This window comes from Galleria mellonella, unplaced genomic scaffold, assembly GCF_026898425.1.
Source record: "Galleria mellonella isolate WM207_F2 unplaced genomic scaffold, CSIRO_AGI_GalMel_v1 utg65, whole genome shotgun sequence".
Taxonomy (NCBI): domain Eukaryota; kingdom Metazoa; phylum Arthropoda; class Insecta; order Lepidoptera; family Pyralidae; genus Galleria; species Galleria mellonella.
The window spans coordinates 2,096,905-2,114,153 of NW_026442138.1; the positions used below are offsets into that span (position 1 = coordinate 2,096,905).

The following is a 17,249-nucleotide window of genomic DNA, read 5'->3' on the forward strand; positions in this document are numbered from 1 at the left end:
AACTCCTATAGCGTTCTCTATAGATTTTTCTTATATCCATACTAGCTTTACTCGCGAGTTCCGCGTGGCCGGAAAGAAAACGTAACTTATGTCCTTAGATTATATAGATAGAGCTTCGAGTAAATTTTTTATTAGCTAATTGTCAAATTAGTTGACTCGTTATTTATCAGTGTTCTATATACTTCCGCATACAATGTTTTTCGACGTATTATTTATAAATAAAATTAGTATTTACGCATTAAAAACATGCAGAAATTATAAGACAAACTAAATATACAAGATATAAAGGAATCACTCAATTATTTATCACGCAAAATTGTATGAAAAAGTTGGCCCGTTTTTCTCGAAGCATTTGTATACAAACACTGTCTGTTTGCGCTTGAAGGTGAGAAGCTCTTGGTTGAAATGAAATGCTTGTCCGTGCCTCAAGTTTTATAATAAATTAAAATAAATACAAAGGTGCGTGTAGTTCTATCCGTTAACAAAATTTGAATGTTTGACCTTCTAGCGGTTAAACGGTCTATATCTATGGTTCTAATATTGCAAGTACGAAAATTTACTTTTTATTAAAACGTCTATACTGCCAAATCTTGAACACTGTCTATCTAATCTAAGTCTACAGATATGTCCTCCATCCTGTGTAGTGCGTGTATACTAAATTTCATAGTTTATTTAAGCTGTTTAGGTGCTATAAGGTAATAAACAAGCCCTGGAGGGAAAGGGATTGTTAGCAATGGAGTTTGACAGCCTCATTGCTAGCAATATGCCCTATTAGGTCGATCTCCACGTGGTTCCCCCTGGAAACCGTCGTGAACAATTCTTGTTGAATTCTTCACGATGGGCTAATTGACCTACTATATCCTCTCCTATTCTTTCACTGGTGCCCCGCCGGTGTATACCGTTAGCGCGGGTGGGGTTACCATTCCATTATCATCCATTAAAAAAAATAAACAAACACTTTCCCATTTATAAATAAGGTTAGTTATAAATGGGACTTCCTTATACAAATAAATAAAAATTCAATGCAGATTTATATAACAATTTATTTAAAAAATTAGGAGGTAGGTACAATATGAAAGGAAGACTAGTTGATTTATATAAAAAAAAATTTTGAGATATTTAAATTAATCATTTAAAATTTAATTGAATCAAATTTACGTTAGTCATTATATAAAAATAAAATTAAAGTAATAAATATTAAAAGCTGTCAGCAAAGAATATCTAAGATAAAATACTATAATTGCCAAAAATGTATATTTATTTTTTTAACTAATCTCTGAGTCATTTTGATCCATAATATCGTCACAGTCGTAGAATACTGACGGATCTGACGAAGATTACATATAAAGATCCGTCAGTATTCTACGACTATGACGATATGTGCTATAACGTCATAGTCGTATAATTGTAATGGAATCTCAATTAATAAAAAAAAAATTGTTAACTGGATTATAATTACTAATGAAAACTCAATTTCTAAATTAAAGTTAGATTATGTAGTAACATTAAGTATCTATGTTCGAAAAGGCGAAAAAAAAATTACCATAGATAATAAATATATTTTTATTTTACCCATATTACTTTTACGAATTTTTTTTAAGGCAGAGATTCTTTATCTGGTTTTAGTGTTTATAAAACTTAAATATTCCGGTTATTAATATCTATCGCATATTTACAAAACACAAAAACTAATTAATCTCACATGACATCAACTTCTGAGCAAACTCGTAAAAGACGTTTTAAAATTTACCTCCATTTTTTGTTGAGAAATTTTCAATCCTCTTTTTTAATTACTAACTACTCGATTAAATCGATTTTTTTTTCTCTACTCTAATGACTATATTTCACAATTCCAAATATTATTGAATCTGTATTGATCATAAAAATTTTAGACATTTGCCCAAACTTTCCCGTTTCTTACACATATTTTAAATTCACTATCGGGACTAAACGGAGTGTTTTTGTTTTTTATTTCGATGTGGTGCAATCCATGTCGGAACGTCGGCAATAAAAGAGCAGTAACTACAGTCGAAGTTGGTACTATTTAGCTGCCAAAAAATCATTGCATTAAGTCCGGATAATGTTTTTAAAATACATATGTGTAAACAACGCGAAAGTTTAAAATTAACCGATTAATCCACTGCTGAATAAAGGCTATCTATTTTTTAAAACAGACATTAATTAAGATTATTTTTTATGATACTTAGAATGGCCCATCTGATGGAAAGTGGTAACAGTCGCCTATAGACATGAGCAGTACCATGGACATAACAGAGTATACTGTTTCGCCCATGATACCCCTCATGCGTTGCCATTCCTGAGGACTCAGGTGTTATACCTCTGTACTCTGTAAATTAATTATACTGAACTTATCGAGAAATGACCTCGCTAGAGGACATATTTATTGGTAACAACGAATATGTACGAAATATCTACTCATATAGTCTGTTTTAATAAAATTTAATAAAAACGTAACAATTTTTTTTTTTTTTTAATTATCACAGAGTAATCCTTTCCTTTTTTAAATAAAATCTATACTTTACAACATTATAAAGTGGAAAAATATGTTTGTAATTGATAATCTCAAAAACAACTTAAACGACTTTAAAAATTCTCTCACCTATAGAAATATACATTATTCGGGAGTGAAATATATTTTATTTTAAAAAATTCCATCTACTATTATTCTACTACATTATTATATTTTATACTATTATTAGTATTGCCAGCCTGAATCGCTAGTAATTTTTTTTTATACAACTTAGAATGGCAAACAAACTGACGGCCCACCTGATGAAAAGTAGTAGCCGTTGCCTATAGACATGAGCAGTACCATGGACATAACAGAATATACTGTTTCGCCCATGATACCCCCTATGCGTTGCCATTTCTGAGGACTCAGGTGTTATTCCTCTGTATCCTGTAAATTCACACCATATCCCACCATTCAAACCGAAACACAGCCATGCAAACACAACTGATTCACGGTAGAAACACGAATGGTTAGTTATGTGAGTTATGTTAGAAATGGTAGTTATTCATCATCTTCCTACCCTTATCCCAATCATTTGTGGTCGGCGTAATATGATGTTATCCATATTACAAAAAGATTTGGTTTTTAGTTTTACGACCGGCCGCCAGCCTGACGTCAACCCTCTTTGGGAAATGGTAGTTATTGACAAATCTAAACATTCAATCGATTTTTTTATAGCTGCCACTACTTGGACATCATCAAATTAACTTATGGCCGGGCCAATTATTCGTTTGCCTACATATTAATTTTTATTAAAACAAACTATAAAGAAAACGAAATATCCAAATTCTATAAAACGCCAATTAAATCCCGCGCTCTGTGATAATTAACTTTAATTCTGCTGCCTGTTCTTGGTGGTGTGGCCGCCGGTGGCGCTACGGTCGCCATTGTCTTTGACGTGCGCCTGCGCATACTTGATCGCAACACGCATCGCGTCCTGCACTAGTTGCTCGCAGTTTATCAGGCTCACCTGATTGTAAAGACATTAACTATATTAAAAGGTATCATGGGACAATATAAAATTAAACCAGTCTACATATGAAAATACATATATGCATAAAATTCTGCATTTAAAATTTTAATATATATACCGTATCCCACGTATACAATTTGATTATACAGTACGTTAATTAGCGTAACCCATCCCTTAAAACTAGTATTTTTTTGATGGGTGAAAATGTTATGGTAACCCCGCCTGCGCTAACGGGATACGCTGGCGGAGCACCAGTGAAGGGTGATAGATGAGAATGAAAACAGGCCAGTTAGCCCATCATGATGAATTCATCAGGAATTAACCATGATAGTTTCTAGGGAGAACTGCGAGGTGGTCGACCTGGTTGGGTATATTGCTAGCAATGGGATTCTCAGTCTCCATTACTAACAATCCCTTTCCCCCCTAAAACTAGTATTAGTATAGCATAAGTAGTAAAAGTACTAAAGTACAGTGTAGACACTGTCGTCCGCTGCGATCTAAACTCATCCCGTCTCAAACAAGTTTCAGCTACTATATTCTAAGGGATGGATGGATTACCGCTTTTAAGCCTGGGATAAGTGACAATTCTTATAGCTCGTCGTTGAGTACTGAATACGAGAGATATATATAGTGACCTTAGCGCCGGCCATCTCTGCATACAGCGTGCGATCGGCCGCGTCCGCATGCGTCAGCAGTCGCGCGCCGAACACCGCCGCCACGCAGCCCAGCCACCGCTCCGCGCTGAAAGACGGGCTCACCAACTCCTGCGCAACCGTTCATTTACTAGTTGGATTTCGCGGTTTTACTCGCTTGCTGTTGTACATGTTATCACATTTTCTATCTACAATTCATCATTATCATCATATCGGCCGGTAATTGTCCACTGCTGATCATAAACCTCCCCCTTAGGGGGTTTCAGTCAGTAGTTGTTTGACAGGCGGATAGGCTTGTGTATATGTAACTGCAGTAAGACTTTGGATATGTTTCAAGAGGGACACTGCTGCCCATCCCTCGACCGTTAAGCGCCCTAAGTCGCTTATTTCGACAACCACGAGAAAGGAAGCGATGATCTATTCTATACCGGGACCACACGGTCAATCTACAATTCCAAGATATCAATTAATATTTTCTTGCATCTATTATTCTTAAATATTTATCAAATTTATGTATTAGAGTTATTTTACCAACACTGAGTGCAATAGTAGATTACCGAGGCTTAACAATTATTACACTAACACTACATAAAAAAATATATTTAAAAACAAATGATTTAATGATTTATTCACATAATTGGCTCATCGTGGCGAATATACCGGGAATTAACCAGTGAGAGTTGATAGGTAAAGATGAAAGCAGGGTCGGTTAGCCCATTGTGACGAATTCCACGAGAATTAACGACGATGGTTTCCAGGGGGAACCGGATGGATTTCGACTTGATAAGGTGTATTAATAGCAATAGGGCTGTTAGATTCCATTATTAATAATTCCCTCCCCCTCAGAACTACTATAATAAAAGACAATAAAGGAGGTGAACCTGTGGCACCCGGCACGTGGCGAGGATAGTTCCTCCGGCGCAGCCCAGCAGCAGCGAGGGCGCGGGCGCTCCCGTGCCGTCCTCGGGCAGCCCGCTGGCGGCCAGCGCGGCCGCCAGCCCGTCGGCCTGCATCAGGTACGAGCAGCGCACGAAGTGGACCACGAACTGCCGGCCCGCCGCGCGCGCCTCCGCGAACGTCTCACGCACTTCGATCTCCGCTATCACTCTGCACATAATGTTTCTGGTAATATATCCATTCTTAGATCATATATAGATAGAGCATCGAGTATAAAAAATGGGTCACAAAAAAAAAACAGAACGTTTTGTTCGCATACTGTATGGGGCCGCTTGACCCGTTCGGTGAGCGTGGACTGTAGGGTGCTGGATCAGGCCGGAGAGAAACGACTATTCCTTTTCTTGAAGCTCCCGGTTTCGCTCTGAAGAGTTTCTCCTAGTTTCTTTGTCGGATTGGGAGTGCATGCCGCTCAACGGTAGGCGGCCTATCTTTATACCCGCCCGGTCGCACGATAACGTGTACCAACTCACACCGGTGAGTCTGTGCGAGCGGGACGGGGCGAGTGTGAGAGGGACGCGTGACCCTTCAGAGCGACACCATTTGGCGTCTATTTATTTATGTTATAATTATCCTTATTACTAGCATTTTTACAATTTTTCCTTATTTCTATTCGAGGGTAATAAGGACTCGACACAATAAATGTTTTATTTCACTTACAAGCTATAGATACATCATATAAAGGTCTATTTGAAATTAACAATTTAAACGATTAAAAACTGACAACTTATGCTAACAATTAGTGTATAAAAATAACTATAAAATATTGCTATAAACTATACATTTTTATATGAAGAGACTACAATGTCGCGAACACATACCATAGCTCTGAATTCTGCAAAAGTTTCGAAATATATTAAAACATGCATTGTGGCGTTGCCGATGTCCCGCCGACGGTAGATCAGTGACTGTTCATACACATATTACTTAGGTCACAGTCTGTGAAGACCAAACGCAAGCGCGCGAGTGTTACTTCGGCAGTTTATTGACAGAATGGTAGAACTTCCGTGTGGTATAACTGAGGTGCACCACCCTAATGGAGTACTAGCCTATACAGAGAAGTATGTGATCAACACTCACTGTAACGCCATCTCATTCTTGTTGACATTCTTCTTGAGCAGAGTGTTGACACGCGCGAGACACGCCGCGTATTCGCCGTAGGGGGCGCCACTGGTACCGCACAGTTCCAGCAGCTGCTGCTTGATGCTGGATATTTCCTCGTGGCGACGCTCGGAGCTGGCCAGGTCAATCACTTGCTCGAGTTTCTCCGCTCGACAGAATAGTTCGCGGGCCTGTTTTGATAGAAAATTTATTGGCACTTCCTAATGGAGGTACCTATAATATACTGCTATGTGAACTAATGCTCACATTCATCATATCAGCCTTTACTTGTCCACTGCTGAACATAAGCCTCCCCCTTGGGGGGTTTTGCCAGTAGTTATCACGTTTGGCAGGCGGATTGGCAACCGCAGTTAGGCTCTAGAAATGTTTTAAGAGAGATGCTTTTTTTTACAACACAGGAGGCAAACGAGCATGCGGCTCACCTGATGGTAAGTGACTACCGCCGCCCATGATCACCCACAACACTAGCGGCATTGCAGATGTGCTGCCGGCCTATCCATCCCTCGCCTTCCCTTAGTCGCCTCTTACGACACCCACGGGAAAGGATGGGATGGCCTATTCTGAATTGAGGGCTGGCCTTAGACCACACGGTAATGTTCACATTACCAAAGACAAATCGTAAAAAACTTATCAGCATGAGTACTTTTATCCAATCCCTACTTCAAACCGAAACACAGTGGACAGAAAGGGATTGTTAGTAATGGAGACTGAGAATCTCATTGCTAGCAATATACCCAACCAGGTCGACCTCCTCGCGGTTCTCCCTGGAAACTATCATGGTTAATTCCTGATGAATTCATCGTGATGGGCTAACTGGCCTGTTTTCATTCTCATCTAACACCCTTCACTGGTGCTCTGCCAGCATATCCCGTTAGCGCAGGCGGGGTTACCATACCATTTTCACCCATCAAAAAAGTTTGAAGCATGGGATATGGCAGTGAAATTATAAAGCACAATACCATAGACCTGTAAAAATAACGCATGAGAGTACTATGACCATTACAGTATATTCTACGATTTTCACGTCTTAAGGCAACGGCTACCGCTCTCAATCAGGTGGGCCATCAGCTAGTTTACGGGTCTAAGTTGCGAGAAAAATACTTTATATTGGAGGCATGATAGGGGCAGAAGAAAGCGGAGGAAGCAACTTGGACCAGGAGTCTTAAAAGAGGGATTGATGACAAAAACTGTGGTGTATGCGCCTGCGCAGGATATTCAACAAGTGGAATTTCAGATAAAGATCATGAACAGTACCTTAATTGCAATATGGCGGTTATAATAATGGGTAAAAATTTTAATAAGATTTTTTTTAATTGTTAGTGAGGCAAACACAGCTGACAATGGGGAAAGGGATTGTTAGTAATGAAAACTAATGGCCCCATTGCTAACAAGCCTTGTCAGATCGACCTCCACACGGTTCTCCCTGGAAAATATTGTGATTAATACTTGTTTCATTCGTCACGATGGGCAAACTGACCTGCTTCCACCCTCAGCTATCATCTCTCACTGGTGTATGTTGTGTATGGTGTACCGCCCCGCCAGTGTGTACCGATAGCGCGGGCGAGGTTACCACTTCATTACCGTCCATTAAAAACACAACTGACAAATGGTGATTCATGTAAAGTGGTGGTTTCTAACCTCTTTAGCAGCGTCGCCAGTCAGCGCATGTATGGTCGGTGTATTACTGCCGGCACCTTTGATGTTAGTGATGCAGAAGTCCTCCAAAACCCCGGTAGAGGGCACGTGTGTTCCACAACACAGCTCCCTGCCAACATAACGTACTAATAAGTTGTTACAGGATTAGTAGCGACTGGCAAAAAGTAGTAAACAAAATATTTACAGTTGATAATTCGTGTCCTATGAATTGGATTCTCTTTTTCGCACTAAGCCTCTCATTTGGGCCATTTTGCGTATAATTCATGTCCTAAAACCGGTTCCAATCTATTATGTTGGTCTCGATTTACTTCGAAATTGATCGTGACTTTACTAGGTACAGAGGAATAACACCTGAGTCCTCAGGAATGGCAACGAATGGGGAGTATCATGGGCGAAACAGTATTCTCTGTTATGTCCATGGTATTGCTCATGTCTATAGGTGACGGTTACCACTTTCCATCAGGTGGGCCGTCAGCTTGTTTGCCATTCTAAGTTGTATAAAAAAAAAAGATTAACGGAACGTTACTAGACTGTGGTATTTATTATTAAAATGAAATAAAAGTAACAAATGTCTTTAGGTGTTAGAAAATATTTGATAATAAATTAGATATGATTATGTTGTATACGATATTTTACACAACCATTGTTTGAAAGGACCAACTTAAAATTATCGTTAATTGAGTCAGACAGGCAGTATATTCTGCAAAAGCAATTATTACCGTGACTTACTTGGAGAGTAGAGGCGGCGCCACCCCCACCACCCGCAGCCCTCTTTCCGGGTACAGCTCTCCAGGAACTGTGGTCACATCCTCCGCTTGCACTATTTGAGCATCATCCACTACCCTCGTCTCCACTTGTGCATTGGCATGGATCGATTGTCTGTATTGGAATTTAATATTGTTTTGTATTAGAATTTGATAGTGGCTGAATGTGATAATGCTTGTATTTGAAAGTGATAGTACCTGTGTTTGAATGTGATAGTGTCTGTGTATGAATGTGATAATGCTTGTGTTTGAAAGTGACAGTACCTGTGTTTGAATGTGTTAGTGCCTGTGTTTGAATGTGATAATGCTTGTGTTTGAAAGTGATAGTACCTCTGTTTGAATATGATAGTGCCTGTGTATGAAAGTGATAATGTCTGTGTTTGAATTAAGTAAGATATTCAGATGTAATATCTAAATAATCTAATAAAGAGTAAAGATTAAGACCCAGGTAGTCTTATATAAAAAGTGGGAACGTAACATAACATAAAATTTTACTTATTATAGATTGGAAATCCATACAGCTTCCTACCTAATTAAGTTTTGTGCCTGCAACACCACATCTTGCGACAGCTTCTCCCCGTAAACCGACAAATTTAAATATAGTCCTTTCTCTGTAACACCGGATCCTATCTGGCACACAACACTATTTGGTAGAACTTGTTTTAAAGCTGCATTCAGCAAATGAACACCAGTATGATTTCTCATTATATTCAGTCTTCTATCGCTATCAATTTCTAAAATTATATCACTTTTATTATTTATATAATTACAGTCTTTAGCTTGATTCACACTGAAATAACCCTTGTGAAATACGAAGTCACGAATCTTGAAGACACTGTCCACTTTCAAGGTGAAGTCTTCATTTATCCGGATAGCACCGTAATCAGCGATTTGACCGCCTTCCTCGCAATAGAAATTTGTATCTTTCGTTACTAAATAATAAGGTTTATTTTCACACGGCTCTAAATAGTCTATCCATTCGCAGTCTTCACTTAAAATAGCTATTACATTGGTCTTTAGTGGTTTAAATTCAATTTTATTGTCTATGACCTGATACTCATATTTGTGTACATCATTAGTTGAAGTTACTCCACTTTTGATTAATTTCTCTATGGTCAGATCAAATAATAGGCCTTTATTGGAGCTTTGTTCTTTAAAAGCTGTCTTGTGCCTAGATTTGTGTTGTGATAGAAGTTTCCAGAATCCTTCCTTGTCGATTTCTAACTTGTTTAATTTGGCTATTCTCTCAATTAGTTCCTCTTGGAAACCATGTGTGTCATATAATTTGAAAACTAATTCTCCTGGGATTACGATTGATTTTTGTTTAGCAATTGTCTGTAAAATAGGGTCATTATGAATAAATAATGTAATAAAAAATATTTATTTATAGTTAGGATGACTTTAAATGGAAAGGATAACCTGGACAGAAAAACCAACGAACGAGGGTAGATTGAAAAGGGTAAATGAGAAAAGAACAATAATTAAAACAATAAATAATAGAAGAGGTAAAGTGGTGGGCTACTAATAAAACGACGGTTTTATAAAGAGCATATTAGAAGGAAAAGTAGGGGCGAAAGAGGAAGGGAAAGACCGAGAAAGAAGTATATGGGATAAGCCAAGGAAAGACTAGGTGCCAAGCCATATAGAGGGGTCAAAGACATGACCTGGAATAGATGTGGTTGGAAGATAATATATGAATTAGTTGGCCCAACAATAAGAAACTCATAAATAAAAAAAAAGAGGTTGACCTCTAGTCTCTATGGAATATCATGGGTAATACATGGTGACTTTGTACCGACGGATCAACTGATCTGACTTCATCTTCAACATTCATTCCTCACTGGTACCCAACCCCGCCAGCGTAAATTATCGCAAGCAGGGAATATCATACAATTTTTATTATTATTTCTGCTATTAACTGTCCACTGTTGGACATAAACCTTCCCAGTATTGCCAGTAGTTACCATGCTAGGCAGGTGAGCTGGCAACCACAGTTAGGCTTTTAGAGATGTTTTAAGAGGGACGCTGTTCTCTATCCCCTCTCTTAGTCGCATCTTACGACACCCACGTAAAGGAATGGGCCACCATTCTATGCCGAGGAACACGGCTGATATACAATTGTCACCCATAAAAAGACTGTCTCTGTTTCATACAAAAACGAAATATCTGTCACGCCCGAGACGGGCGTTTATTATGTTAATAGATATTTCGTTTTTGTCCATTGGGGAAGGCACAAAACAATAGAAGCCTAATGTTTCGATTCAAACAAGTCTCTTTCCCTTCCTTCACATTAATCAATCTTTTCATACACGCTCGCCAGTTACGGCTACTTTCAATTCGACCTTTCTTCAGCACGTCGCCTATTTGGTCGACATATATCTGTCTAGGGCGGTCTCTACCGACATCTCCATTCATTCGTGTTCCCTAAATCTTTTTCATGATTAATAGTAAAAAGTGTCGATGAGCTGCTAACATTACACTCACCTCTTTAAACTCCTTATAGCCCAGAGCAAACCCACCAAGTTCCACGTCGCTCATCTCCTCGACCTCGGGATACTGTTTCACCAGCTCCCGCCACTTCTTCACCAAACCAGCTCTCATCTTCTCATACGCGTGCATCTCGTGCTCAATAATCACTTTAGCATCTTTCTCTTTCTTCTCCAGTTCTGGATATGTAGTTCCGAGGGTGTTCACTACTTCGTCATAGAGGTGTATAAGTAAGCGAGGATTTTGAAATATGTCCGTTGAGATTTTGAACGATTTTCGCATTATCTGCTTTAGGTTTAGGCTGGAAATAAAAAAAAAATAATATAAAGAATACAATATCAAACAGCGCCATCTAGACGCAAACTAAGCCTAGCTCGTGCTTTTGTGTACTTTTTTTTAATAATAATAATATTTATTGAATCCAAAAACATATGTTACAATTTTACATTTGTACGCTTCACACTAGAATACCCTGTGTCGTGAAGTCTTGGGCCCTCTTCTACTTACAAAACTTATTAATTAATATATAAACTTTAGATACATAAACAATTTAGATTTATACACATCTTTACACACATATTTTGTCCTATATACATTTACATCTCATACATGGATACATATACATTAATGGATTAATATGGAATAGTAGGCCCCCGCCTGCGTTAACGGTATACGCTGGCGGGGCACCAGTGACAGATGATAGGTGAAAAAAAAAGGCAAATCAGTTAGCTCACTAAGATGAATAAATCTGAAATTCAGCACGATGGTTTCCAGTAAGGACAACGTGGAGATCAACCTGACAGGGTATATTGCTAGCAATGGGATTGGTAGTCTGCTTTACTAATAATCACTCCATCCAAATCGGTGTAGAATTAACGGAGAGAGAGTGAGAGGAAGACTTTGTACAAAAGTCGATTATTTGGGTACCTCTGTCCCATTCGTGTTTCAACCGTGAAGTATTGTGTTTGCATGGCTATGTTTCGGTTTGAAAGGTGGAATATGGCGTGAATTTACAGGGTACAGAAGAATAACACCTGAGTCCTCAGGAATAGCAACGCGTGGTTGGTATCATGGGCGAAACAGTATACTCTGTTATGTCCATGGTACTGCTCATGTCTATAGGCGACGGTTACCACTTTCCATCAGGTAGGCCGTCACCTTGTTTGCCATTCTAAGTTGTATAAAAAAAAACAAACAGAATAGAGCCTCCTTTTTAAAGTTAGTTGATTAGTAATTGTATACACTTACATCTTTAAGCATGCTTCCCCCACTTTCCAAGTGGGCCATGAGAGTGCAATAAAAGCAAAATGAAGTTACAACTGTAATAAATATTATAATAATTACTTGCTAGCAGGAAACGCGCCATCGGCTAAACACGCGGACACCATTCGAGCGTGGTCGGCCAACCGTCTGTACGCAGTGTCTAGAGTCGCGTCGGACCCGTACCGACCGCTGTAAGCTGGTATACCCTTGCTATTCTACATTCAAAAAAAACACACACAAAATAATAAAATTAAATTCTCTTATACTATTAAATGGCCTTGTGATTCCGGCATAGAATAAGCCACTCCTTCCTTTCCCGCGGGTGTCGTAAGAGGCGACTAAGGGAAGGCGAGTCATGGGCAGCAGCTTCTCTCTTAAAACATTTCTAAAGCCTGACTGCGGTTGCCAATCCGCTTGTCAAGTGTGGCAAGCGGATCATGGTGCGCCAACTGACCTGCATTCATTCTCACCTATCATCTTCCACTAGTGCCTCGTCGGTGTATACCGATAGCGCGGGCGGGGTTACCAATGCATTTTCACCCATTAAAAAAAAATTATATAGCCTTATATCTCAGGACTGTTCCTTATGGCAGTCTATGGGAGAGGCCTATATTTAGCAGTGGACAGGTAATGGCTGAGATGATAATTATGATATTATATACCTTGTGGATGGCGCGTATGATCGGCTGGAAGAGGTCGGTGTCATAGTTGCTAGGGACGGCCTGCAGCAGCGCCGCCGCCCGTTCCAGACCCATCCCCGTGTCCACGTGCTGTCGTCGCAGGCTTGATACTGAGCCGTTTGTTTCTCTGGAACACTCCAACTTATTTAATAACCACCATGTAAGGAGAGAGGGAGATTTGTTAGTAATAGGATGTAACAATATATTGTTTTTTAACTAACTTAAAAAAAGGAGCAGTTTTTCAATTCGATTGTATTTTTTTGCATATTTATTACCTCATAACTGCGACATTTATAAACCGATTTGGAAAATTCTTTGTACAGAAAAATGTTACGGCTCATTACCTGGGATGGAGGGATAGTGTAAAATCTTCAAAAATTGCTTTACATAATACTTAAACGTCCCTTAGGCAAATGCTAGTAATAAACTAGTAAATAAATGTTAATATATTGTAGTACAGTACGTACAGTGAGGTTTCAGAGAAATTTTCTCCTGTGAATGCTCAGGCTGTGGAATGAGCTCCCTGCAGAGGTTTTCTCTAGAGACTACAGTATGAACTCTTCAAAAAGGATATATTAAGGTTTCTTCAGGGTCGGCAACGTGTACAAGACACCCTTACTGTTGTAGGTGTCCATAGGCTTCAGTAACTGTTTACCAACAGATGGGCTGTACACTTGTTTGCCATCTTTGTGGTATAAAAAAAAGCTAATTGCACAGGTTGACTGCAAAAAATGTACCTGTTACACTGTATGAACACGAGGTTCCATATCTCGGTGAGGCTGCCGTCTGGATGTACGTAATGTATTTCGGTGCACGGTCCGCACGGACCAGTGGCGCCCATCTCCCAAAAGTTATCGGCCGCGCCCAATCCACGTATTCTGCTTTCTGGCACGCTGTGACCAATAAAATTCGATGAAAGCTTATGTTAAATACAGCTATATAGTATATATAACAGATATAATAAAGGAAATATAAAACGTCTACATTTATACTGCATAATCTATGGTTGCTAAAAAGAACATGAAGTGTGAAGCAAATTACGACGACCTACTAATCAGCAGCCACATTCACGTCATTCGTTATAATTGATTTGCATTATATATCGTCGCCTCTTCCTTTCATATGTATTCAAATTATTGTAAATTTATATAGTTCAGTTGCTCACACAACAACAAATTCTTTATTACTGCAAATCCAGTAAAATAAACTTCGAACTACCCAATCGGCAAGGGCAAACAAACGCACACATGCCCAAATATACATATTTGAAAACGACTATTACAGGCATTTTATTTATTTATTTATTGTCACCATTCTTGAAATATCAGTATAGCTATTTAATAATAAATTGTAAATATATAATAAATAACTGTAATACCACCTACCCAATTTGTTTCCAAATGTCTCTGCACTCTCTGTCTTCAGTAAGACCGATGGCAGCGTCACCGGAGAAGTACGTAACAACCAAATTGTCAGGTTTCAGCCTGTACGGACCCAGTAGTAAATTCCACGCCATGCGGCATGCTTCTTTCTGGAACCATTCACAATCCATCAATTGATGCTTTTAATATTTGCAAAGATGTTTGTTTGTCACTCAATCACACATACTTGGTTGAATGGATTTGAATGAAAATTAGAGGGAGACTAAAAAAAACAATTTTCATGGACATCTCTGTCCCACTCATATTTTTGCCATGAAGCAGCTACTGCTTCAGTTTGAATAGTGCGATACTATATTGAAATTGAATTAAAGGAGAAGCAAGCTGAAGTGGCAATAGGCTAGTCACATAGCTTGAAGAGCCGATAACCGATGTGGAAGAAAGGTTCTTTAGTGGCGATCCCATACAGACAAACAGTACATGGAGTGATGACCTTAAATATCATTGCAGGGAGTCAGTGAATACAGTTGGTTCAGGACCGCTCCTTATGGCAGTCTATGGCTGAGGCATATATCCAGCAGTGGATAGATAATGGCTGAAATGATGATGATGGTAGTGAAATTACAGTCTACAGAGGCATAACATTATGGTCTGGGGGGGAGAAGGGATAGTTAATAATGGGGATTAGCAGCTCCATTGCTAGCAAAATACTATATCAGGTCCAGTTCCTTGTGGTTCCCCCTGGAAGCAATCGATTGATTTATTGTTAGATTCGTTACAGTGAGCAAACTGACCTGTTTCACTCTCACCTATCATCCCTTACTGGTGCTCTGCCAGCGTATATCAATAGCACAGGTGGAGTTACGATTCCATTATCATTCATTAAAAAAAATTTTAGTCTTCAGGCAATAATGGTATCCAGTTGAGCAGTAAAGCAACAGTTTAACCAATCACTATGAAATTTGGTATACACTTACTTTATGGGATAGAGGATTTAAGCTATTTTTTATCCTTATCAGTGAACATACTTCTGTGAGGTGGACAATGTTGCAAGTAAAAGCATGTAATAAATAAGTATTACCACATGTATCAGATCTATGTATTTAGTCCCAAAACTAAGCAGAATTTCCATTATTAGATATCAGACAATCTTTATTAATACTAACTTTGAGTGTTTGTTTGTTCATTTATTACCATTTAAAGTCTTCATTTGAATGCATTAATCTGAATGGTGTATTATATAAAGGCAATTTATGTGGACACAAAGTTTTTGGTATTTACAATAAATTTTACCTTATAGTAATCACCAAAAGACCAATTGCCGAGCATCTCAAAGAATGTATGATGATGTCCATCAGTCCCAACTATGTCCAGATCATTGTGCTTGCCTCCAACACGGATACATTTCTGCGAGTTCACTACTCGAGGATATGGTGCGTCTACAGTGCCAAGAAATACACCTTTGAACTGAAAAGCAAATAAATTCTGTTGTTGAACAATTAACTGAGTAATCAAAGTTTGGAACAAGTTGATAATTTTAAAATTAATATGTAAGTAAAGATGATATAAATAGTTTTTAGCAAAAATTGTGTAAAATCTAATTTGCCTTGTACTAACTAATATTGTGACCATCAACTACTAAAATTGAAAGAGTAATTGTTAATAAAGATGGATTGCATCCTAATTTATAGGAAGTGGATATCCTTAGCAATATATTAAATACTGCTATTACTATATTTTTATAAATTTTCTAAATATTTTAATTTTTTTTTTTTGTATGTTTTGATTGTTATATTTTTATATGTTATCCAAGCATGTTTTAATACAATTGTACCTCTATAGGTTAAGTACCTGATAATAAAGATTATTATTATTATTATATACCCTATCAAGTGGACCTTCATATGATCTCGCGGGAAAACTCTCATGATTAATTGATGGTCATGATAGACCAATTATTCTGACTTTATTTTCATTTATTATTCTTCATTGGCACATTATCAGCCTAAACCAATAGCGCAGGTGAGGTTGCCATTACATTATTACTTAAAAACAAACAGACTTCAAGTGTAAAACACTTACCTGATTCATGCCAGCATTTACAAAGGGCACAGTGGGATCAAACAACGGCACTACAGGACTAGATTTTACATGTTTATGTCCATGCTGGCTCACAAAGTAATCTATAAAGGTACTTCTTATGAAACTGCTCGAACTTGAACTTTTCGAACGTATCCAAGAGTTATGTGGGTGTATTCTGCGTTTAACCGGTATACGAAGCATCGTTATAGGTTAGACGCTTATTTTCTCAGTATTATTAATGAATTAAATGTCTACGCAGAATAAAACTACTGTTACAAATTCAATAATCAAATACTTGAATTGGTTTTTTGCTTCGCTCTCTGTTTTTACTTTTTGCAAACTTTAGCTATTTTTTTTTTGCAATGTCAAATAATCAGCTGTTGCGTTGTTGGTAGTCGGTTGTCTTTTTGACGTTTCATTTATATAAATTTTAATAGGTACCTAGATACCAAACTAGGTATTTATCTTCAGAATCGGAAATGGAGGCAAATGTTTACCAAACCAAACTTGAATAATCAAAATATACTAGCGTATTATCTTTTGCAATATAGAAATGTTTTTAAATCATTAGCTCCTATTTAAGGATAAACATAAACGAAACGAATTTTTTGATTGTAGATAGATTTGATTGACGTAATAATCAGTGTAGCCATGTTGTGTGGATTCTATTATTTTCGTAGATTATGTGACAACTTTTATAACA

General features: G+C 38.1%; 1 protein-coding gene across 1 annotated transcript; it reads right to left on the reverse strand.

Annotated features, from left to right (window-relative positions):
* Positions 1 to 1,031: 1,031 nt before the first annotated feature.
* LOC113513378 (alanine--tRNA ligase, mitochondrial) lies at positions 1,032 to 17,143 on the reverse strand. The gene is made up of 14 exons (XM_052900555.1): positions 16,547 to 17,143; positions 15,758 to 15,931; positions 14,471 to 14,616; positions 13,823 to 13,978; positions 13,068 to 13,212; positions 12,487 to 12,620; positions 11,140 to 11,443; positions 9,185 to 9,990; positions 8,621 to 8,770; positions 7,874 to 8,000; positions 6,194 to 6,405; positions 5,041 to 5,266; positions 4,142 to 4,270; positions 1,032 to 3,503 (listed from the first exon to the last, which is right to left on the reverse strand). The coding sequence occupies exons 1-14, from the start codon at positions 16,745 to 16,747 to the stop codon at positions 3,366 to 3,368; spliced, it is 3,048 nt and encodes a 1,015-aa protein (XP_052756515.1). The 5' UTR covers positions 16,748 to 17,143; the 3' UTR covers positions 1,032 to 3,365.
* Positions 17,144 to 17,249: the final 106 nt, after the last annotated feature.

Bases quoted from the DNA above. Each gene is read 5' to 3' on its own strand.
- LOC113513378 (XM_052900555.1), bottom strand. From the start codon at position 16,747: ATGCTTCGTATACCGGTTAAACGCAGAATACACCCACATAACTCTTGG. The intron at 8,001-8,620 runs GTAAGTCACGGT...TTATGTTGGCAG, and splicing joins GCGCCGCCTCTACTCTCCAA to GGAGCTGTGTTGTGGAACAC. The intron at 5,267-6,193 runs GTGAGTGTTGAT...CATTATGTGCAG, and splicing joins AAGAATGAGATGGCGTTACA to AGTGATAGCGGAGATCGAAG.